This window comes from Eurypyga helias, unplaced genomic scaffold, assembly GCF_000690775.1.
Source record: "Eurypyga helias isolate BGI_N326 unplaced genomic scaffold, ASM69077v1 scaffold17953, whole genome shotgun sequence".
In the NCBI taxonomy this organism is placed as follows: Eukaryota; Metazoa; Chordata; class Aves; order Eurypygiformes; family Eurypygidae; genus Eurypyga; species Eurypyga helias.
In genome coordinates this window covers 35,061-58,625 of record NW_010243280.1, presented here as the reverse complement: position 1 = coordinate 58,625, position 23,565 = coordinate 35,061, and the positions used below count along the sequence as shown (strand labels likewise).

Sequence of the window (23,565 nt, the reverse complement as noted above, 5' to 3'; positions counted from 1 at the left end):
AGGGCCGAGCGGGTGTGCCGCGAGACACTGCGGCCTGCCTGGTGCAGAGCCAGCGTGCATGGGTGTGCTCTGCGAGAGTGGGTGGCTGGCACCAAAAACCACTGTGCCTAGGAATAGCAAACAAGGCAGTGACAAAAACCTGAGGCTTGACTGTATCTTACATTGAATTTTATCCCAAATTTTCATTTACATCAGCAAGTGAACATGCCATTTTAATAGTCAAAGTATTTTCCGATCTTTTAAACCATTCCCATGACGCCAGCAGTGGTGCTCAGCATGACAATCCCAGCCTGCTTTCTTGCCTGCCTCGTGAGAAGGTAAAGGGGCAGTTGCACTGTAGCAGTTAAGGATCTCTTGGCTTTCCCCCTTTTTAGTGGTTGGTTGTTTTGGGTTTTTTTTTCCTCTCCATTGTTCATCTTGGTTATGTTTGGTACCTTAGAAGATACTTCATTCAGTATAGTTGTTTGTTTTTGTTTGTTTGTTGTTGTAGTATTCCAGAATAAGGAAATATGGCCTGAATGAAGTTGCCTGTGCCATGTAAATGCTTTGAAGCTTTGTAATGGCAGAAGCTAGGTCTTCGGAAATTAAAAGATCCCGAATAAGTTTGTCACTCAGTAAAAATAAGGAAAAAAAAGGAACAACAAAAAGAGCGGAAGGTAAAGGAACATCGTCTGTACCATCAGCATCCTCCTCTATTATTTCCTTTTTTAACAACATTCCCCCTGTCAAAATTACCTGTCCCATGTGTGGGCAAATGGTGCCGAGATACGGAATAAATGAGCATATGGATGAAACATGTCAGAGGAACCATAGTGGGATTGGCATCGTTGATTCAACACTCAAGCGTTTTAGGAATGAGAGTCCCCCAGCTGCAAATGTGAACAGTAATTCCAGCTCCCATTTTTCAAAAAACATCTTAAATTTAGAAACAAGCCCTTCCAAAAGCAGTTTGTTAGAAACAGAAGGTAGTACTACACAACAGATCAGCCCTTATTTTAGCAATAATAGTTCTGTCTGTAGTGTTAACAATGAACCACAGGCCCAAACAGTTAAAATAGTCTCTTTGGGAAGCTTGTCATCTAAGCTGTCCAGAAGACGTCGTATCCAGGGAGGAAAACAGATCGTGTATAAAGAGATTGACTCTTCACCTCTAGCTGTTCCCAGTAAGTGCAAAAGTGCTGCAGCATGGGACAATGATGAGACTGGGCATAGTTCTCAAAAAGAAAACCAGCCTGTTCAGAGAGAATGCCAGGAACAAAATCTTTCAAAGGAGGGACCTGAATTTCAAGAAGATGTAAGCAAATGTAATGGAGAAGACCTTGTGGATGTTGTTCCGGTGTCGTTACCAGCCGATAAAACTAATGGCAAAAGGTTACCAATTGGTACAAGGAGCACCAAAACAGAAAGTAGGTCTGAAGGTGTGATACTTAGTCCTGATAAATTTGAAACACATCCAGCCATTTATACTTCAGCAGAGCTGACCAGTGGTTTAGAAGTCAAGACTCAGCAGCACACTCAGGTTATTCCTTCTTCCAGGACAGAAGTGAACTGTGGTACACAAAATTGCTGTAGCAAGGATGATGTACAGGTACTTCCTGTGGAAGTTCATGAAGACTTTAAAGATGAGATTAATCATACTTTATCAGAAACTGTGGAAAAGGTAGAATTTCAAAACTCCATTGGGGACATTTTAGACAAAATAAATGAGGTTAGCTCTGTGCCAGGTGCTCCTGGCCACCCGTATTACCTCCAGAATTTTTTAGTGGTGCTGCGAGCAGTCTTGGAGAACGAAGATGATGTCAGACTCTTCAATGAGCAAGATATGAACATTATAACCAAGTTCTGCAAATTATCAGGTATCTTGTTTTTTAAATAAATTTTCACATTACCTCTTGTAGAGAGAACTGTTACATAGTTTTGTGAAGTGTGATATACCAATGGACAGTTTAACTTGATAAAATCTTTAAGGGAAGAAACTCCATTGTCTCAGGAGATACATCCCTCAGTGGCTTCTTGTAGGTAAGCTTTGCTAATGTTGCTTTAATGGAAGGTAATGATAAATAGTGGAGACTTGTGAGAAATAAGGAAAGAAAGGTTACGTATATTTCTGGGATTTTGGAGTACTTTTTTTACTGGTTTTATACTGTTTTTTAGAATCTTACGTCAACTTGCTGCTCCATTTTAACTTGTTTCCAAGGAAGCAAGTGCATAGCACAGAAAAAGTATCGGTTAACACCAAACTTTTGATGATTATTGCGTATGGGAATTCTACAAAATGGGATTATGAAGAGGCCTGTGCTGGATACATAGACATAGAAGAAAATACTTGTGAAGCGAAGTTTGTGAGCTTTGCTTCAGCACACTTACAAATGGCTTTTGTCCTTCCTGTGAATCCGTGGTTATCCCTGTGATTATTATCCGGTGTTTGAAATGCTAGGTACTAATGATCAGTCATTTTCTTGGAGGTTGCTTAGTACTTCCATTAATTTAGTGGGAGTCAGAATGTTGGAGATTGAAGCCCTACACATTTAGACAGGATTTAAAGCAGACAAGTTGTCTGAATCCTGTACTCATAAAATTTTTATAGTACAAGAGTGGCAGAAGCGATGCAAGTTAAAACTAACCCTCCAAATTTTTATGTATGTTTATAATGTTTCTTAAACTGTAATTGAGTAGTTTTACTAGCACTTGAGCGGGTAACTTGGAGCATCAAAATGGAAATAAGCTTATAACAACTTTCACAAGAAACTTTGTTTCTCAGAGTATTGCAGGCCTAACTGTGTATATTGTTCTAAGCTACTGCGGTAATATACAGCTGCCTGACAAAGTATTTTTAGAGATATGCTCATATGAGCTCAGTTCCTGCGTCTGAGCTGAACGTACAAAAGTGACAGTTGCATACATATGTGCTGGTGAAAATTAAAAAAAAATCAGAAGCAGACTGCACTTACTAATGTATTGTGTTAATTGAGTTTGGCTTAACTAGCAGGCTGTAAAGCTTATCACACTGAAGAACAGTATTTCCCTGTGTGAAACTCTTGCGTAGTTTGGTCATTTCCTCTCTGTAGGTACATTCTTTTTTTCTGCGCTAGTGTACAACAATCTTTAGACTGTCCGCATTACAAAGTGGAAGAAAACCATTCTAGCTGTTCAGGGCACTCAGACCCTTTGTGTTTGTTTCTGTAAGGTTCCAACTGACACTGTGGATTGACACCGTTTCTGCAGTGGTTGCCTGGTCACAGTTAAGGTCTTACAGATTATATTGTAATAATTACAAATTATACAATAACACCAAACATTAAAAAACAATGAAGTACTGGAAACAGTAAGTAAAAGCAGGGAAGAGCAGAGGTGTATCCATAACAAGTAATTTGCAGTGCAGTGTCAGGTTTTGTGCTTAAGATGAGATCTGTCTGAACTTAGGTGTAATATTAAAAAAAACCCTTTTTGTATTCTCTGTGTTTAATTTCTCTGCATGTTGCAGTTGGAAGAATTTAAATGCAAGCACATGGTACTAGTGACACTACTTAATACACTTCGTGAAATCCTTCTTCCAACTTTTATACAACAGAGAAGTTATCTCTGAGGAACACTGATAGTCACAAGTGGAACTGAGGTACAGAAAACTGAACAATTAAAAAAAAAAAGTGCTTTTTTCTGTTGCATTTTAATGAATCTTAGAGGGTGAAATTTTCAAAGATCTTCTGCATCTTTTTGCATATAATATTTCAACTTAGAGCAAATCTTTTATTTCAGTGATACACCTGAAACTTTCTTAAGAACTATGAAAGAAAAAAAATCCCCCAAACCTTCTAAGGTAATGTACTGCAGAGCAGGATGCTTAGGAAGCAATTAATTACTTGCACAATACCTTTTTATTCTTCTCTTTGTTGTTCAAATACTTTAGAGAGAAATTGGTCCTCAGGTGCCTTTACTGGATTGCAGCCCTAGTTTGGCCAGTTTACATGGTCTGGAAAAAGAATGTTCATGTGTTACTTGACCTTTTCCGGAGTTATGAAAACTGGAGACAGATTTCAAAGAAATTATAACCCTACAGAAAAAATGACAAGCTTATGCATCTGAATGTAGTTCTATTATTGAATTGGTCCTGGAAACATTCTGTTAAAAAAAAAGGCTGAGAAAGTCTTTTTAAGGACAAGAAGAATAGTTAACTAACAGCTGCCGTCTCTTAAATGTATCTAGGTCTGGTCATGTTTCAGTATCTGTTTATGTTAATGATCAGCTTCAGTTCAGCTGCAGAGCCAGGGATAAAAAAATTAGAAGTTAATGAGGGATGAATTAAGTATTCAGAAGGGTGCTCAATGTAGTAACAGTAGCTACTTTCAGGTAAGATTTAATAAACTGTTTTGTTGAATTTCAGCATTGTTAGTGTTTTTAAAGCATTTTTAAAAGGTACTTCAAGAAACCACTTCCCTAAGAAAAATCGAACCATTAGGAGGTTTTTTTTTCCTTTGCTTTCAATAGTCAATAGGTAACGTTAGTAAAATCCAACTTATCTTTGGAAAAATAAAAATTCTAAGACTGCTACACAGAGATGCATTCTGTGATTATGAAATCATTCTGTCAGACTGCAGCTTCTTTTTGTTCCCCAGCATCAAGTAGTGGGTTATTGAATGAGTGTTAAAGAAAGAAAAAAACCCTCTATTTAACATCACCATATGCAGTTCGAAAAATGAACTTGTCTTGTCCTAGAAAGCAAATTATTTCTTAAAGGATGTGTCAGAAGTGCATTTTAGCAATGTTCATTATTTAGGTTATAATAGTTTTCTACTTACAAAACTTAAATACTCTAATAAGCAATTATTACTTGGAAAGGTAAGTGCTGGTATTTCACCAGGCCTGATCATAGAACATGGCAGGTTTAAAATGTGTTTTAGAGGATATCTGCATCAAAGTAATTTTTCTAGGGAAGGTAGTGATTATGCATAGTACTGTGGTTTGGAATTTAATTTTATTCTTCTCCTCCCCTGCTTTAAATAACACTTGCAGTTGGTGGGCAGAAGTTATATGTGAGACTTTTTCAACGCAAGCTGAACTGGTTAAAGGTGAACAAAATAGAGTATGGAGAGATAAGTATGGATTTGTCACCAATAATTGAAGAACTGGCTGAAGCCAGATTTCTGCAAACAGGTATGGCTAGCATTAATAAATGTTAAAAATATTACAGATATATTATCTGCAGCTGTGTCACGTTACAGTTTACGCACTACATGCTTGTCTGTGCCTTGAGAAGAGAATTAGAGGAACAGAATAAAGGTTTCGGGTAAATGTGTTGTGTTACATGAATAATAAAAGGAGTTTGTGCAAATTGGGTAATAGGGAGAGCTAAATAAATGCCACGGCTGTAGGTGCAACAATAGGCCTTACTCGCCCTCACCAGCCTTATCTGGGACCCTGACCTGCACAGCCTGTGGCATTGGTCCAGGAACTCTACTTCAGTACTGCCCTGCGCTGTCTTGCAGACACCCTGACCCTGGCCTTGTCCATCTCCCTGGCTGGCTGGGCCGCCAACCAGTGCTGCAGGTGTTAGTTTCCAGTCTTGTCCTTGGTTATGTACTGTGGATGGACCTCAGATGGGAACTGCAGTCTTGCCTCTAGTCCTGTCTGGCTCATCCGTTCAGTCGACACCAGAGGTGATAGATCATCATGCCTTTCCTGGGGCTGCCAGTGGAATCTGTTGTCTTCTGCTCTGCCTATTCTGTTGATTTACAGTGGGACTGCATGAGAGCTGGTGAGGACACTGCCAGTGCTGCGGCGACTCTTGACTCCTGGCTCCTTCCCCCTTGTCAAGCAGCTCTGCTCTTGCTGCTCCCTGGCAGCACCTTTTTTTTCTGTTGTATTGGGCAGAGTTTTGATCAGGAAAACAAATGCTTCTGAGCAGCATTTTTTTGTAACTCAGCAGAATTTCTTTAAATTTGATTTTATATTCAAGTTGCAATGGGATTTGTTTTCTGATCATTCCATTCCTTCAGACTGGACTTGTGAAAAGAGCTAATTTCCTGGTGAACCAGCGAGCACTGATAATACATATTTGAAGAATATAAATCTTTAGATTAGTACTAGGTTATAACAATGCTGTATTTTGAGCTGCTGCTTGCATATATATGTATAGCTCATAATGAGTGTACATGAATAATTTTACTTCTAGAAGCTGAACTGGAAGACCTGTGTGAAGGGTTGGATTTGCTTTCAGCCCCTGAGCTAAAAGCATTGGCAAAGATCTTTCACTTGCCAAACACAAATGGTCAGAAACAGCAACTTGTGGATGATTTTCTGAGGTTGGCAAAACAACGTTCAGTCTTCAGCAGCAGTCAGGCTGGTATTGGGACCGTGATTTTAAAAAGGTAACTCTGTTTATGGTTAAATTTTGCAAGTGAATGCAAGGTATGCTTCAAAGGACTCAGTCTAGATGCCTTTTGAAGAGGGGAATGCATTTAGTAAATTTATGAATAAAAAAGGGCAGTGTTAAATTTTGGTTCACGGTGGGTCGAACAAAAGTTAAATACTAAGACTTCTGTTTTTTAAACTGTGACGCTCTTTAGCTGTGGGCATGATTATCCATCTCCAGAGTTACTCAGATACACAGAAAAGCGTTTCTGAATTATTAAAGCAAAATCAGTGCAGAAAAACATATGGGAAGACCTAGGGAAAGTCTTTGCATATTAAAGCAGCTGTCTGATGTTCATTTGCTGGGTAAGCTCTTTCAGCAGATTTGGAGGGGAGTAATAATCTCATTTTGTGATTGACTTTGTACTTCAGCGTAGAGCCTCCTTTTCAGCAGTATTTTTAAAGGGAAGAGATTGTTTGCTTGACAAAGTGTTCTTTCCTTCCTGTGATGTTTTTTCACTGTGGCTGTCAGCTGTGTATATCAGATGCCTTTGACTTGCAGGCCTTCTGGGGCCCAGATTCAAGTTAAGGTGTCATTCTGCCCTAACAGGAGTGATCACAGCATTACCATAATAAAATAATTTGTTACAGTCATTTTATTTGTTCTTCCAGGGTGAAGGACATGGCTGGAAAATCTGTCAGGGTCTGTAAAGGCCCTCGGGCTGTCTTTTCTAGAATGCTGCTGCTGTTTTCACTGTCTGAGTCAATGGAGGATGAAGAAGCTGGTAGTGCTGGTCAGGGCCAGCTCTCCACAGTCCTTATGGTGAACATGGGGCGTATGGTATTCCCCAGTTACACTGTAAATAGGAAAACACCGGTCTTCCAGGACAGAGATGATCTAATCAGGTAGGGGAGCTTTGGCAGTTTGGAAGTGTGTTTATTTCTAGAAAAGCTTTACTGCGGTACTTGTGTAGGCAAATAAGAATTCATCGAGTAACTCCAGATACAAATAGGTAGAATTGCAATCATTTTTCATGCATTTTTTTAATCCAGTGGGACTTGTAATTCACAGTGGCTTGCGTTTTGAACCAAAATAGTATATTTATTTGCTTCGTGATCATCTCCTGGTGAAAGCTGTTTCTTCATCTGCTGTGATGATTATTAGAGTGGACTCTGAACAAAACTAAAACCATGTTCTCTAGTTTATAAGTAATTTTAAATATAATGTACCCTGCTAAACTCTGCTGATCCTGCAGGATTAAGAATAAAGTTGGCCACATGGTTTAACGTCTTTGGAGAATGGAAGGGAGTTTTTAAAAGGTGCTATATTGAGGAATTTATTTCTTTTACGTACAAATGGTTTTTGAGCCTCATACAGTTCTTACGGCATTTTTCCCTTAGGTATGCAACTGCTGCTCATCTGTCAAATGATATAGCCACTGCAATGGTAAATGGGAACTGGGAAGAAGCTAGTCATCTGTATATGTGTGCTAAAGAAACCTGGAATGAACTACAAAATCACCCCTCTTTGAGGTAGTAACCTGGAAACTAGCCTAGTATTCATATGAAACTTTTTAAAGTGTATTGTCTTACTTTTGGTACTTTTCCTTTTGAGAGCAGCTTGTAGACTAGCGATATTATTTAAGCCTGATAAATGTAGAAGCTTTAATGTTCTTGAAAGCTTTGAACTTCCTGGTTGATTGGCTAGGTTTTAACTGATTATATGTAAAGACCTTTTTTTTTAAAAAAACTCTTGGAAACGAATTGGTAGGCATGGATAAAGCACTAAATATTTCTGTTCTATGTGCCAGTGCAGAAGAACAAGAACCTTTTATTTCCCTTGTCACAGTTTGGTTTAATGGCTTTTAGACAAATAGCAATAAGCAGAATTTAAAATTCAACAAAAGAATGTTGCGAACGTTATGGGAAAACATACTGTTTATTCATCTCTTCAAACTTCCAAGTGGGTGTCATTCAGGAAACTCATCTGAGAACTGAAATAACATGTCTTGGTTTTGAAGTGTCCTTCATCAGTTTTTCTTTCAATTATTTTGGTTTCTGGCTTAATGAGACACTGAAAGTTAAAGCCTTATCTTTGGCATTATATTAATTTTCATGGCAACTGATTTAAAATAATATTCATTTGGGTGCCTATTTCATTTCACAATGAAGACAGTGGAAAAACCTATTTTGATTCCAATAAGACATTCAAAAGACTTTGTCTTGAAACATAGAGGTGCCTACTCAAAAGATGTTAGTCTTCTGTTACAGCAGGAAATGCCTGTTCTAGCCTTTTTCTTCAGCTGTGTTTCTAAAGTTGACCTTCTGACTTGCAGAAGAAGTTGGCAGTAACAAAACATGATGTAATAGATTACTGGTTTGCATCTGGAGTAGCTTAGACCTGCTACCTCAGACAAACCAGTTTCTTAACTTTGGGTTCTTGGCTTTGCAGCTGGGATACTCATTTTTGTTTGATTTTCATATATACGGCATTTAATTTTTGTAAATGCTATTGGTATAAGTATTCCTAGTAAGAGGTTTTTAAGAATTTAAATTGCTATTCTTAAATTAATCTGAGCTGTTCTTATTTTTCAGCTATCACAGAGTTTTACCTGAGTATCTGCGACATTTCACAGTTGGCTGGGTATATACAAGAATCCTTTCTCAAGGTGTTGAAATTTTGCAGAGACTTCGCAAGTATGAGGTACAGTGTTGAAGTGAAGAGGAATATGTGTTTAATGTAGCATTGTACAGCAGTGTGCATTTCTGATACGGCTGGAAAATGGTGATAATGTTTGCCAAGACTTGCTACAGTTCTTTTAACAGGTTACTTTTAAGAAAAAAGCCTTTTCTTTCTGCTTCAGAAAGTTCTAAATTGTTTCGATTTCTACTTAGGCTGTGGTGATTTATTTTACGTAATATACCACGAGACTGTTGCTGAGACATTGCTTCATTATTTAAAGATACCTGTGTTTCTGTAGATTTGGTTATTGCTTTTAAATAAAAGGGCAAGAAATACAGAAAGGGCAAGAATACAATTTTTTTGACAGCTAATCTTTTAAGTTTACATAAAAATGCCTCTGTTCTAGAGTTTCTAAGATACATCCATGCACTGGAATACATCGGGGGCTGGATTAAAAATGGGGTTTGAATTGTGCAGAGACAAAGTGCCCAGTAATTAGAAGGGAAAGTGACAAGTAAATTACGTAATGAAACTTAAACTTTTCTAACTTAAAGATGCAATCCTATTGCTACAGGAAGCAGTGCAGGAGCTGCAGACTCTTCTGTCGCAGGATGTGTACTGTACGGACAGCAGAGGGCGGTGGTGGGACCGCCTAGCTCTGAATCTCCATCAGCACCTGAAAAACACTAAGAAGGTAAGAAGGTATTTTCACAGCTGCATGCTGCAAAGCAGGGAACACTGCAGTCATTGTCTGAAAGCATTAAAAAAATACTTCATGGGAGAACACTGGGGTAACCTCTCCTGGAAATGCAGATGTTGGTAGGAATCCCAAGGTCAGGCAACCAGTTTCTCCTAAGAAATTGAATTGAATATTGAGTGTACCCTCATCCTTTGTTGGCCAGCTTTTTTCTGTTGCATCAACGAGCACCGTTTGTCATAAAGGATTCTATGGAGTTATCAGGCAGCAGCTTCCTTGCTGTTCTGCCTTACAAATTTGCCTAATATGTGAGAAGCAGAGAAGTTTCTTGCAGTAAACACTTCTGCTTCTGAACCTGAGCCATGATGAGGACATACATGGAATGAAAAAAAGCAAACATGATCAGAAGGAGTTCTTTAACATTTGCAAAAAAACCCTGAGAGAATTAAGTCCTTGGCTAACTGTTGCCAGTGGGGAGAAGGTTGACTTCTGGATCTGGACCAGTTATGGTGTGGGGTTTCCACTGCAAGGGGTCAAGCAGTAGACAACCTCATTTCTAATCTGTTAGCTCTGGCAGGGTTATCAGTCTTTAAGAGCAAATGTAAACTATGTCCATGGTCCTGCAGGAGAAGTCTTAAATGACCACCCTTAGAGTGGTAAAGAATAACATGAATGGGTTTAAATAGCATGTTTTAGAGGCTGTGTTCATCCTGGTCTCTTCTAATGCTCTGAGGAAGGCAGAGGAGGGGAGAAGAGGTTTTGAGGTAGTCTTAGCTTTTGCTGAAACTGCCCTCTTCCCTCCCAGTAGGACACACACCAGTAGGATGTGTTTGTACAAGCAAAACACGTTACTTTGTGCCGTGGGTAAATCTGCCAGTCTCAAGTCTGAATGATGCTGTTCAGGCTTTTAGAAACATTGTGCACATGGTGAGCGGTCTTTTGAGTTTCCTAAGTGATTAGCTGGCATGTAGCCAAATGAGAGAATAACCACATGGGAACGGCAAGGATTGTCTGCAAGCATTATTGTAAATCTCTGTAGAACTTTCTGGCACTTCTGGAAAGATTTCTGCAGCAGCATACAAAGGGACCAGAGAAAACTGCAGGCTGCAGTACAGGTTATGCCTTTGAATTCCTTGTGAGCCAGCACCAGCCTCTCACAGACTTCAAGAGCCACAAAGCGTAGAAGCCACTGTCTAATTCATTTTAGGGCTCCGTTGCAGTTCCATGAATTTTCTGGGCAAGAAACAGCAGGTGGTAGTTGTATCAGCTGCTGCTCTGAGGGTTTATAAGTATGGGGTATTATGTCCATTTTTCCTGTCTGTTGGATACAAAGGAGAAATATTGTCAGTGGCTGAAAATGAAACTCTGTAGGACTGCTTAGGTCACAGTGAAGTATGGGCAGACTGAAAATCAACTTTTAGTTAAAAGACTGAGATGACCAATCTAATTAAACACACCTGATATACCTGACTAACTTGGCAATGAAAAATAAGAGATCAAAAAAAGTTTTAAGTCCAGGAACACTAGCAGTTGTAGAGTTATTTAAAATAAGCAGGGAATTACTTTTTTTTTTCCCCTTGGTGTTGCTTCCTTGCCTCACTAGGGCTATTGAGAATTGGGATTAAAATGTTGTTGGGATTTTGTCTTGCATTTTAATTCTCTAAATCTGTTAAAAGGAAATAATATCATAGGCTGTCAAGTGTCTGCAGTTGTCTCTTTGGCATCTTGTACCCCTATCAATCATTTTCCAGATTTGGAATTGGAAGTTGTACGAAGGAAGAGTTAGTCTCAGCTCCTTATTTATAAATTAGGACAAAGTGCCTTCATCAGGTCACAGAAACAGAGTATGTCAGAACCATAATTTGAATTAATTTTTGGAGTCCATATTTAACCCTGGATGTTCTTCAGTGCAGTAGCGCATTGGTCTAAAATTTGATCTGTATGTACATTCTTGCACAAATGATCTGGTCCTCCTGTTTCCATATTATGTGCTGTCAAGAAACTGACTGAAAAATATGAAACTGATTTATCTTAGAGCCAACTCTTCTTCTTCTGGTCACTTATGTAGAATTTACACCTCCTTAAATCAGTTGGTCTTTTGAGCTTAGCAGACAGATGTGCATAGGTCATCCTGCATTACTGCTTGTTCCCTTGCTCTCTGCTAGGCCATTGACTGCATTAGTAATGGACTGGCAGACCCTTTTGTCCGCACTGGGCATCGGCTCTCTCTCTGCCAGCGGGCCCTATGCATCAGAGACTCCCCCAGCTGCAAGCAGTTCAGATGCCTGCTTCGTGATCTGCCAGTCGTAGCTGTGGAGGACGTGACACATGTAAGTAAAGTTGCTGGTGGTTTCTGAGAAGAAATAACTCTTGAGGTCTTTTTTCTTCTGACAGAAAAAGTAAATCTGGGAGTTTGTTACGTGTTGTGCACTAGCTTCTGACTTCTTTGTACTGCAGGAAAATGAATACAAATATGTTTCTAAAACAAAAGCCTCCTGTAAACAAGTATTTCTACTTGTTTAATAAATGGACAGCTTCTTAGCTGAAGTTAGTCAGCTGTACACTGATTTAATTTGTAGTGCTCTACTGAATATGTGTTACGAACCTGATGAGCTATAAACCCCACTAATTTACCGGCAGCACTCTCAGAACCTTTCTGTCTGAAGAGTCATCAAATCAGCGTGTTGCCTCTGGTCTGGCAATTGGTCAGGCTGTTGCCGGGCCTTTTCCATACTGTTGCAAAGACAGTTGGGTCTGGGCAGTCTCAGAGCAGAGCCTCATTTTCTCTCTCGGCCTCGTCACTGCGTATCTCCCTACAGCCCTTTTTCTCAATCCAGAATCGGTCTCCTCAGTTGTCTGTTCTTTCTTCCTGGTCCTGCATATAGCAAGACTACATTCCCATCTGCCCAGCATTTTTGCTAAACTTCTGTGTTTTTTTAATTTGCCAGTTTATAAAAGCTAAACAGAACAATTTCAAAGGAATGGCAACTTAAATTTTATTCAGTTGATTTTTGGAAACAAGTCTAGTTCTGATTTTAAGAAAACTGAAAAGGAGGAATATGTGTTTTAAGAGACATTCAAATACCTAGGCTAAAGCTTTTTAAGTATGCTGGAAAGTAACTGGCCTTTTTAATGTGTTCAGGTTACAATCAAAGGAAAGATGTGTCCTCAGATGGGAATGGGAAAATCTGTATTTCTGATGGAGGATATTGGTGATGAAGAAAGAGGCCAGGACTTCAGCGCATCCACGGTCATGTGCTCAGTTGAGGAGCTGGCGTTAACTCATTACAGGCAGAATGGTTTCGATCAAGGTAATGGTAACTTTCTTTTTGTACAGTAAAATAACTGTGGGAGTAAAGAACCAATTTACTAAGCAGGTTAGTTAATAGACCAGTTTTAGCTGTTTTCATTAGGTCAGTTTTTAGTCTGATTCTGTTTACTTCCTAAAAGGGTGTAACTTGCTCACTAAAATGCTCTAATATGTATTTTTATATCATAGAATCACAGAATGGTTTGGGTTGGAAGGGACCTTACAGACCATCTAGTTCCAACCCCCCTGCCATGGGCAGGGACACCCTCCACTAGACCAGGTTGCTCAAAGCCTCGTCCAGCCTGGCCTTGAAGACAGCCAGGGATGGGGCATCCACAACTCTGGACTTGCACCAACCAGTCGATATCCTTCTGATGTTGGGGGCCCCAGAGCTGGATGTAGCACTCCAGGTGGGGTCTCACAAGAGCAGAGTAGAGGGGCAGAATCCCCTCCCTCGACCTGCTGGCCACACTTCTCTGGATACCGCCCAGGATCCAGTTGGCTTTCTAGGCTGCCCGCGCACACCGCCAGCTCATGTCTAGCCTTTTGTCCACCGTTACCACCAAGTCCTTCCCCTCAGGGCTGCCCTCCATCCATTCTCAGCCCAGCCTGTCCCTGTGCCCTGACCCAGGTGCAGGACCTTGCACTTGGCCTTGTTGAACTCCATGAGGTTGGCACAGGCCCACATCTCCAGTCTGTTCAGGTCCCTCTGGATGGCATCCCTTCCCTCCAGCGTGTCGACTGCACCACACAGCTTGGTGTCATCATCAATCTTGCTGAGGGGGCACTCGATCCCACTGTCCATGTCGCTGACAAAGATGTTAAACAGTACCGGTCCCAGCACCGACCCCTGAGGAACGCCACACATCACTGGTCTCCACTCAGACACTGAGCCGTTGACCACCACTCTCTGAGTGCAACCATCCAGCCAGTTCCTTATCCATCGAGTGGTCTATCTGTGAAATCCATGCCTCTCCAATTTTCCACCTGACCTGCTTCCTGCCCTTTATTTATTTGCTGCCTTCCTATACCTAAGGTGGCTTTGAAATGTCTTAGGAAAAAACCCAACATTTCTTCCTTACATCCTTACAAAATCACTTCACCTTTCTCACCAGTGAACAGCTATGTTATTCGTTAGGGGTAAAATGCTGGCAGTGTTGTTTAAGGAAAGGTAAACTGCCACTGATTTTTGGTACTAAATGAGCATGAAAACAGTATATACTGTAGAAAGACACTTAGCACCTTTTTGAAAAGCCTCAATTTTCAGCTGTATTACTAGTTGTTTCTATATTTTTACAACTTATGAGCTGTGGGGTCTGTTTTAGAGAAAAAAAAGCAAAATCCAAAAAGGCAGGCAGGGTAGTTTTTAAGATAAAATTTATATTCTTATACAAAATAAGTGTTTTAGTATAATTTTATATTACCGGTATGTTCCCAAATACTGCTGCAGGAGAAGTGGCCATAGCAGAAAAGGGTAAATGGGAAGGTGACAGTATTTAGAATCTGGGAGAATTGTGCTGAAGTCCCCACTCGATTCCTCATTCCCAGGTACTCATCATCCATCTTCTGGCTCGGTGGCTCAGTACACATTTTGAGCTCCCAGTGGCATGTGGGATTGAGTGGTAGGTAGGTCTGATGACACAGAATGCCCAGTCCAGCACCGTATGCACACACTAACGCGTGCACACACACGTGTGTGCGCGCTCTCTCCTTGGAATACGTATGATACATCATGCATATATAATACAGATATACTGTAATATACACTATATGTGATAGAATAACATATAGCATACATTCTGTTACCTGTATTGTATGTAGCGTTGCACCTAATAGATATTTAATATAAACTATAGGTTTAATAATTAATAAAATTAAGTATATCAAATATTAAATATAGTAATAGACTAATAGAATATACATCACAAATATATATGTGCACACATGTATATACACAATATATATATATGTAGGTACGTGTGTGTATACATTTATACTTCCATTAAAAAAACCCCAACCCTCATGGACTGACACAGGCATTTAATAAGTGACAGAGATTAAAAAAAAGGAAAGATGATGCAAAAGCAATCACTCAGCACATCAGTGCTCAGCCAGTATTATTCAAAAATGTAATCTATTAATAACAAAATGTTTTCATGTATTAAAAAATGGTTTATATTACACATATACATCTGTACATACATGTATTCAGGTACGTGTGTATATTTATGTGTATATGTAAATGCAATAGCAAACTCGTATTTACACTAACAGTTTGTTACTAATTTATTACATTTTCAGTATACTGGCTGGGCATTGGTCGGCTGGTGGTGAGTGGTTGATTTCTGCAGCACATGTATGTATAGCGCTCTATATGCATGTGTAGGTATACATGTATGTGTATGCATAGCATAAAACATTTTTATATATATAAGCATTTTGTTGTTAATATATTTTTTTAGTGTAAAAATTGAAAACCTCTGTGTAGTAAAAATTGTTGAAGTTCATGCCGTAGCCTTACTTGTGACCGGGCATGGGAATTTAATGCTGTAAATGAAGGCCACTAGCCTGACAACTTGGTGCTGTCACGTTCATGTACACTTCAGCTGTCTGTAAACCTGAACATTGCATGTTTGTTTCAGATCATGATGATTCAGTACCTCGACATGTGAGATGGCTGTAGAAATTAACGTTTCCATTTTTTCTCAATTTTGCCCTTTAGGTATTCATGGGGAAGGCTCAACATTTATTACGCTGTATGGTATTCTAATGTGGGATATCATTTTCATGGATGACATACCTGATGTTTTCAGAAATTCCTACCAGGTAGTTTGGAAAGGCTTTCTTTGTTTCATTTCTTGTTAAAATCTTATTTGGCATTAAATTTACAGTTTATTCTGAGGGACTTTCCAGACAGATCTTGGCGTTTGCTTGGTTTCATTCTTTGTTAATACAGGGCTTGTTACTAAAGGGCTCCTTGGTAACTAATTGCTATGTAAGGCTGGATTGCCTGTCGGATAGGGTGGGATCGTCCGGCTAAGTGCCTGTGTCCTGTATCTGAACTCACTCGTCAGTGTTTCCTTTATAGTCAGTGAAGAATACGGCTGTACCCTACCATCGTTAGCTCATGTGAGGATGATGAAAAGAAAAGAAAAGAAAGAAAAGAGTCTGTTTCTTTAATAGCCTCTAAAGGGAAGTCACATTTTTAAACTCAGGTTTGTTAACACCCCCACCCACTCCACTCGTACATTTTTATTCTAGGGATTCAAACAGCACAATTATTTTATTAGGGCAGTGGTAGACTGAAAACCATGAATGTGAGTCGCTCTCTGTCCCACTAACCTGAAGTCGAACCTGGTTTTTTGGTTTTACGTTGACATGCATGATGAGGCTGTGTACAGTCACATCTCGAAATAATTTCTCATGCTGTGAGCACTTGATTGCAAGTATATTCGGGGTCATATCCTTGGAGAGCTACTCAGAGCTGAAAAGGGGCAACTGACTAGAGAGCAATGGCTGTTCTTTGAAATGGCTTTTACTTCTTGATTTTTGTATTCATCTGGCCAAGTAAATTTAGGGTTGAATACTGTTTGCAGAAAGAACTGAGATACGGTTGTCCTTGCTTTGGAGTTTTGAGGTGGGACACAAAGGCATGTTCAGGCTCACAGACAGGACAGGAAGGGGACTGCTGTAGCTCCAGAGGCCATACAAACACTGGTAAACGGAATTCCTACAAATAACTCTTGTGGAGTATCTGCTGTGCTTGTAAGATGCCTTAATTGTATGAATGTCGTCTGTTAAAAGCAGGTATTCTTTGTCAGTGCAAACTACCATTTGCTGTAGATCTTGCCCTTCTAAATACATTTCCTTTTATACAGATTACACCTACTTAAAAAGAAGTATGTTTATAGAACAAGCCCAGCATTTACAGCTCATTTCCCAGGTTTTTTACACTAGGTTTTACTTTTTAATGCACGGCAAAGCTGTGTGAGCCTCAGGTGGCAGCAGGGATGAGCTGAAAGCTTGCACCTGATTCTCAGTCATTCCGAAGCTCTCTTTTAGCTGGGGTAGCACTTGACGTAAGGATGAAAGTTGCCATTTTCCAAGCAGCCTGCGTTTGATTCTGTAGCACTAGAATGGCACTCAGCCATTCCCAGTGGCCACCTTCAAAACTGAGTAGCTGCAGCAGTGACTTCCTGCCGTGCTGCGTTCAGCGCTGTGCAGGAGCTGCTCTGCTTTCAGGCGGCGGAGGGGTACCCCCCATTTCATCACCGCTTTGTTCTCCCCACCTCAGACTGCTCCCTGTGGCTGAGCAGCCTTGGTGCCGGTTCCAGGTCCCAACTGGAGTGTTACTGCTCGGAGTTAGGAGTGCAGGTCGCTCTTTCTTGTCTGTTAAAGGAATCCTCGGTCAGGAGGTCAAAAAGCAGCGGAGCGCAGGCTGAGATGTGGCCAGCGTTTCTTGCACTGGCACTGGGTGTTAAAATATACACAGATCTTTTCCCGTGAATGAAGGCCGATGTGGTAGGCATGTTAAACTGACTGGAGTGAGTGTGTAGTTAAGAACAGTATGAAGACGTAGGCGTTGTCCTTCATGGAATCGCTGCTTTGCTGGCGGCTCCTCAGAGCTGTGTTTACCTTTCCATACAGACGTTCCCCCTGGATTTATACACTGACAGCTTCTATGAGAACAGGAGGGATGTCATTGAGGCCAGGCTCCAGCAGCTCCATACAGCTTCCTCCGAGACACTGTCAGAGTTGATCGCTGACGTCTGGACCGCTCAGGAGGGAAAAGCAGCAGCGCTCGTTAGCTGGGGGCGGTTTATTTCCCTCCAGCAAGTTCAGGTAGGTAACTGGTGTCCAGGATGGGGATGCTGCTGGTAAATCACACGTGGCTGTAGCCTGTTCACGGTTTGTACCGAGGCCCTGAGCCAAGGCTGATGGTGAGTGGTGGGAGGGAGGAGTTGGGTGGGGGCTTCAGCCCAGTTCTCCCTGTCTCCCCTACTGTCAGGCGTTTCTGATTGGGTCATCTGTCCAGCAGCAGTAGCTGGGAACAGGGCAGGGAAATTGTTGCAGATACCATCTACTTCATTTCTTGTCACATGTGATCAAACAGAAAGCTGAGGTGGGCCGTGGAATATTCTTGTGAGAGTTGGGAAATGGCTGTACAGAAAATGGAAAAAAAAAAAAAAAGCCAACTACCAAATCTTCTCTTTCAGAGCCTCGTCTCTTGCCTTGGAGGAGTGTTCCTGAGCGGTGTTTTCAGGCGACTTTCCAGAGATCTGCGCCACTGCAGAGGGGGACTTCCTGACCTGGTTGTGTGGCGTACCCACACTGACCACTTCAAGGTACACTGGGTGATATGGAAACGCTCGGTGCTCAGCTGCCTGACCCTTCGGTCTCACACCTTCCAGCTGTCACCCCTACACACTCTCCTGTCCTGCTGAGGTAATCCTGCTGCTGGGCTGCCCGGCAGCCCTGGGAGGTAGTGGGTGATGGCTCATCTGCTAGTTCATCACGTTTGCTGTAGCTTTGGTGGCTGCAGTGTGAAGCAGCAGGAGCAGGTGGCTGGGTGTGGTAGTCAGGGCTTTGATTAAAGTGACGCTGCGGTAACTGTTCCCAGCCCGTCATACACCATGTGGCTGTTGTAAGCGAGGGGTGCTCATGTCACCACTTAGACAAAAACTTGAACAGATGAGACTGCATCAACTGCGTCTGTCTCGGCTACAAAAACTGAGTGAACAAGCATGATTGGTGTCCTGCATGGCAGTGGACTAGGAGTCCATTGGACATCTCAGCTGCTGGAGCGTCCTGTCACGCGTTTATAAACCACAGCTGAGGTTAGTTCTCTGGAACAGCAGAGTGAGTTCCTGTCAGTACCAGCTGGAAGAGGTGATCGATGTTTGAGCATGCGTTAGCTTCGTTCACCAGTGCCTCTCTGTTTTGGTGGCTATTTGCTATATAAAATGTCATTCCCTTAAACTCTGGGACATGGGTTAATAATTTAGCACCCACCAGCACTTCAGTGTGCTAAATCTGTATTCTGTTGCAAAAACCAGCCCTACAAGACACGTCTGGGGGGGCTAGTGATCGTTCAGCTCCCCTGCAGGCACACTACTGAGCGCCCCCGTTTCTTTGCAGCTGGTGGAAGTGAAAGGCCCCAACGACCGCCTGTCCCACAAGCAGATGATCTGGCTGAGTGAACTGAAGAAGCTGGGCGCTGCAGTGGAAGTCTGCCACGTGCAGGCCGTCGGGGGCAAGAGCAAGCGCCTCAGCTGACAGCAGAAGTCTGGAGCATGTGGGTAGGTTGAGAACTGGCATGATACACACTACTGCCTCCTGCTTATTAAAAGGAGTTTCTTTAGAATTCTGGTGTCTTGGAATATTACTGTAGGTATTTTTAGCACAAACCAGTCTAAAAAATAGTTGAAGACTGTCAGTGTGATTTCCCACGACACCATGTTCAGAGACCAAAGCCTTGCTCTTCTCCACACCGTTCGTAACTTCCTCTCTGAACGGTACCAGCTGAAACACCAACTGGCACATCCTCTGCAGCAGAAAATGTGGTGCCCCAAGTCCCGATCACTCCATGTAGCCTGAGTGAGCTCGTTGTGCAGAGCCCCCTGCGAGGTACAAGTTCAGCACCTTCCTGGGATTGCCAGGGCCAGCGGGGTTCTCTCTAACTGGCCCCATTTTGGGTTCACATTTCAATTTTTCACTTCAGTGGCACAGAGTAAGGCAGAAAACTTTTTTTAAATGCCCTTTAATGTGCTGCTGTCTATGAAAGGATGTGTGTAACAGCCTCTTCTGCCGTGACTACCTGCGTTACCTGTACGAAGGGGAGGTGGTTCTGGCAGTAGACAGGAGTCAGTCGGTGCCAAGGTCACTGCACCCACTTGCCATGTGTCCTCCACTGCAGGCAGTTCTGCCCACATAAACTGATGTGTTTTCTCATCCAGAAATAAGTCAGTCAGTTGAAATGGAACCAAAAGGATGACTTCTCTTTTAAGACACCAAAATTTAACACATAGCCAACATCATTTCTCTGGAGTCTTCATCCTCGTTCCAGTAAGTATTCCTGCTTACCATACAAACAGCAGACACGTAATACAATGTAGCAGAAAATTAAGGTCATTTGCACATCTTTTTTATTAATCATCTTCCTACAGCAGTGTCACTGCTTTTCTTGGAAAAAACACACACACCCCCCACTACAATTTTCTGTGTTAGAGGAAGTGAAAGAAAACCGCCTGACGTTCGCTGTGGAAAGGTACGAACCTTTATTTAGTCTAATTTACTTCACATTCACAACTCAGCATCAGGACTTCATCATCTTCCTGGCGCTGCTACTTTACTCCATAAATCATCATCAGGCACAAAGGTTTTAGTTGAAACAGCGAACCCTAAACCATCCCAGCAACAGCATTAGAAACCTACTGCCTAGAGCAATTTGAGGTACAGATTCCCATCTCTCGTGGTAGAGGCAAATTTGAGATTTTGTCCTTCGCTTAAATACACGTTAGAAATATTTTGGTTTTAATCTGTGTCCGTCTGAGAGTAAGCCAGAACCTTTGCCCCACTTGCTACATTTGCATTAAGGATACAAGGCAGGTAAAACCGCAGTGGTACTGCAGGCGGGTGCACGTTAAACAGGTGCAGGCCTGGGCATTCACACACACACACACACACACCCTTTTCAATGCATTTCTTGAATGAATAAGATGCCTTGGTACAGGGCAGTGAGGGGTGAAGGAAGTCTGATCACCACCATGGTCCCTAAGCCTACCACAAGCTCCACCTCGCAGTAACTCCCGGGACTGGCGGTACACTCCAACCCCATCGGCCAGCGTTCCGTGTTCCCCCGCGTGGTTTACAGCGTGGTGCAGAAGTCACGCTGTAACCGCCACAGGAGTGCACGGCTTGTGGAAACACACAACAAAGAGAGGAGCTGCTTGGGAGTTTTTCCACTCTTGCAACACCAGAATGGCACCAACGGTATCTTGTTTCAAACGGTGAACAGAACATTTGAAAAGGTGTACATACACACACACACCCCCCGTATGGCAGTGCGCTGTACAGCAAAGTCTACGTACTTGCACCCCAAAATTGCTTTTGAGTTACTAGACGTTCGGAGCAGTCCCTGCGGACTATTGATAAGGCAACGGTGCGGAGTGGAGGATACTTCAGAATCAGCAGTTAGTACCGGTCTTTCAGAAGTACATTGAAACCGCAGAGGGAGGGACACCCCACGCACAGACGGGCACGGGTAGCCGTCCAGGTTCCTCAGAAGACAAGGAAGGCCCCAGCAACACGAGGAAGCAGAACCCTGGCTGCGTTGCCGGGCCGCTCCCCTTCCTCCCATCTCAGCCTCTGCCAGCCTGACTGCCACTTCTGAACTCCTTACCAAGTCTGCTTGGCAAACAGGTGCTTAGACAGGTTTTGTTTATCCTAAAGGCGCGTTATTTTTAACCCCTCCCTTGCTATATATATAAAATACAAAGACCATCTGCAGCATCTGTACACATCTTAGAACTGAAATGTAAAAATGTCTGAAATCTCCTTACAAAAGACAATCCCATTTAAATACAGTACCCATTTCTCCCCAAAAAGGGTACTCACCTAAACATTAACATTTTTTCATTTATTCCACCAGCTGCCTCTGTGGAGTAATTTATTTACACAGCTTTGGTACCTTTAAACCAAAAAGTTTTACGAAGAAAAAAAGACACCATCGTTTTAACTGTAATTTTAAAGAGACAAAGGTACCAAAAGACACTAAGGACACAGGTTGAGGTCTTTCACGTCAAGTATTGGGCCAGAGAAAGCAGTGAGCTAATGGAAAAACCACAAAAGCAAAGTACTAGAAAGAGTTAATAACGAGCTGACCGCTCCAGCAAGCCGTTCGGCCTGCTCAGCCCATCTTGCAGCATCGTTAGGCAATTGAGGTGAATACACGCGTTTTCCTCACAAGCAGCTGGTCAGAAACGCCCCGACGTTCGCTCACAGCGTGCCCGTGCCGGTCTGCACGCGGCCGTACAAACAAGGGTTGGGGCTTGGTTAGTTAAAAAAGGAAGTTGTTGTCGTCCCCTGCTCCCCCTGCCCCCCTTACAGTGAAACTGCCCGCTTACCCCCCAGTACCAAGCGCAGCGCGACAGCAGCACCCCCAGGGCCCCCCCCAACCTGGTACATTAGGCAGTTTTTAGGCTGGGGAAAGTAGGGTCCAGTGTGGGCTTCCCCCGCACCGTTCACACTGTCAGGCTGCTCCGGATGCACCTTCTCCAAAATCAGTACTTGGGCAACCTCAGCCATCCAAACCCACACTGGGATTCAGGCTGTTCCGAAGACCACACTGGTTTTCCAAAAAAACTAAGAGCTCCACAAAGCCAATCTCTCCCCGCATTTCCTGAACTCCAACGTACGGCATGCTACTGGCACACAGCTTTCCCCCGCCGGAGGGTGGCTTCCAGTCTAGCAGGCAAGGCCTCCGGTGCCCCTGCCTGCGAGCCCAAAGGCGGCGCAGTGCTGGTTTGGTGGCGTCTGTGCTGTGCAGAGGCGCCGGCTGATGCAGGCCAGGTGTTCAGAGGAGGCAGTCGCTCGAAGCCTCGCCCTACGAGAGCAACACGCAACTGACTAGTCCTCCACCCTCCCGGTACGGCAGAGGCGCCGGCTGATGCAGGCCCGGTGTTCAGAGGAGGCAGTCCGCCGAAGCCTCGCCCTACGAGAGCGACACGCGACTGACTAGTCCTCCACCCTCCCAGTATGCCTCACGCTCTTGCTTCTCTCCTGTGACGTCTGAGGCTTGTTCAGGCGCAGGATCCAGGGAGCAAAGAGGAAGCTGCATTAAGCAGCAGGAGGCGGCTGTTGGATGCAATTCCCTCAGGCAGTGCTCGTCCATCCCACTGTCCGTACGGACACGCAGGTGTGCAAGAAAAGGCACCACTATCCCTTGCTGACAAGTGCCAAGAGCAGCAGCACCCCCTGGATTTGGCCACTCGGAGCATGCCCTCCTTCCTGGAGCCCAGCAGGGCTTAAGGATGCATTCTGCAGGAATCTACTTCGCCCTGCAACAGGATGAGAGGGTCAGCAGGGATCAGGATCCATGCAGGAACACAGTGCTGAGTATCTGAGATGCTTAAATAAAAAGGTGAGGCTCTGGTGAGACCTCCAAAGCAGCTCAACCTTACGAAGGGAAAACCTGCCGTCCCTCGACGGGTTCTGTTCCTGCCAGAAACAGGGAGGGGGAGTGGGGGGAACAACAGGAACTTGCCCGAACAATCTGCTGTACAAAGTTGGGGGGGGGCAGCTGCGTTACAGTAATCTCGCTCCTGCTTCCTCCCGGTTAAAGGCACTTCTAGAGCTACTGCGATACCACATCTACAGTAAATGTTTTAAGGTTAACAGTGCATTGTCCTGAAGTTGATTCCTGCAGTCTAAAGTCAAGCTCATGACGAAGAGCACAAATCTGACTCATTGTTAACGAACACGTCTGGGGGAGAGAAAGAAAAGGGAGCACCCCCCAAGGACACACAC

General features: G+C 42.9%; 1 protein-coding gene across 1 annotated transcript; it reads left to right on the top strand.

The window, feature by feature from the left end:
• Positions 1–559: 559 nt before the first annotated feature.
• FAN1 (FANCD2/FANCI-associated nuclease 1) lies at positions 560–19,314 on the top strand. The gene is made up of 13 exons (XM_010149359.1): positions 560–1,856; positions 5,011–5,151; positions 6,170–6,365; positions 7,021–7,254; positions 7,750–7,881; positions 8,944–9,052; positions 9,606–9,725; positions 11,894–12,058; positions 12,871–13,039; positions 15,761–15,864; positions 17,686–17,880; positions 18,255–18,383; positions 19,177–19,314. Exons 1-13 carry the CDS (start codon positions 560–562, stop codon positions 19,312–19,314), a joined length of 3,129 nt encoding a protein of 1,042 aa, XP_010147661.1.
• The last annotated feature ends 4,251 nt before the right edge of the window (positions 19,315–23,565 follow it).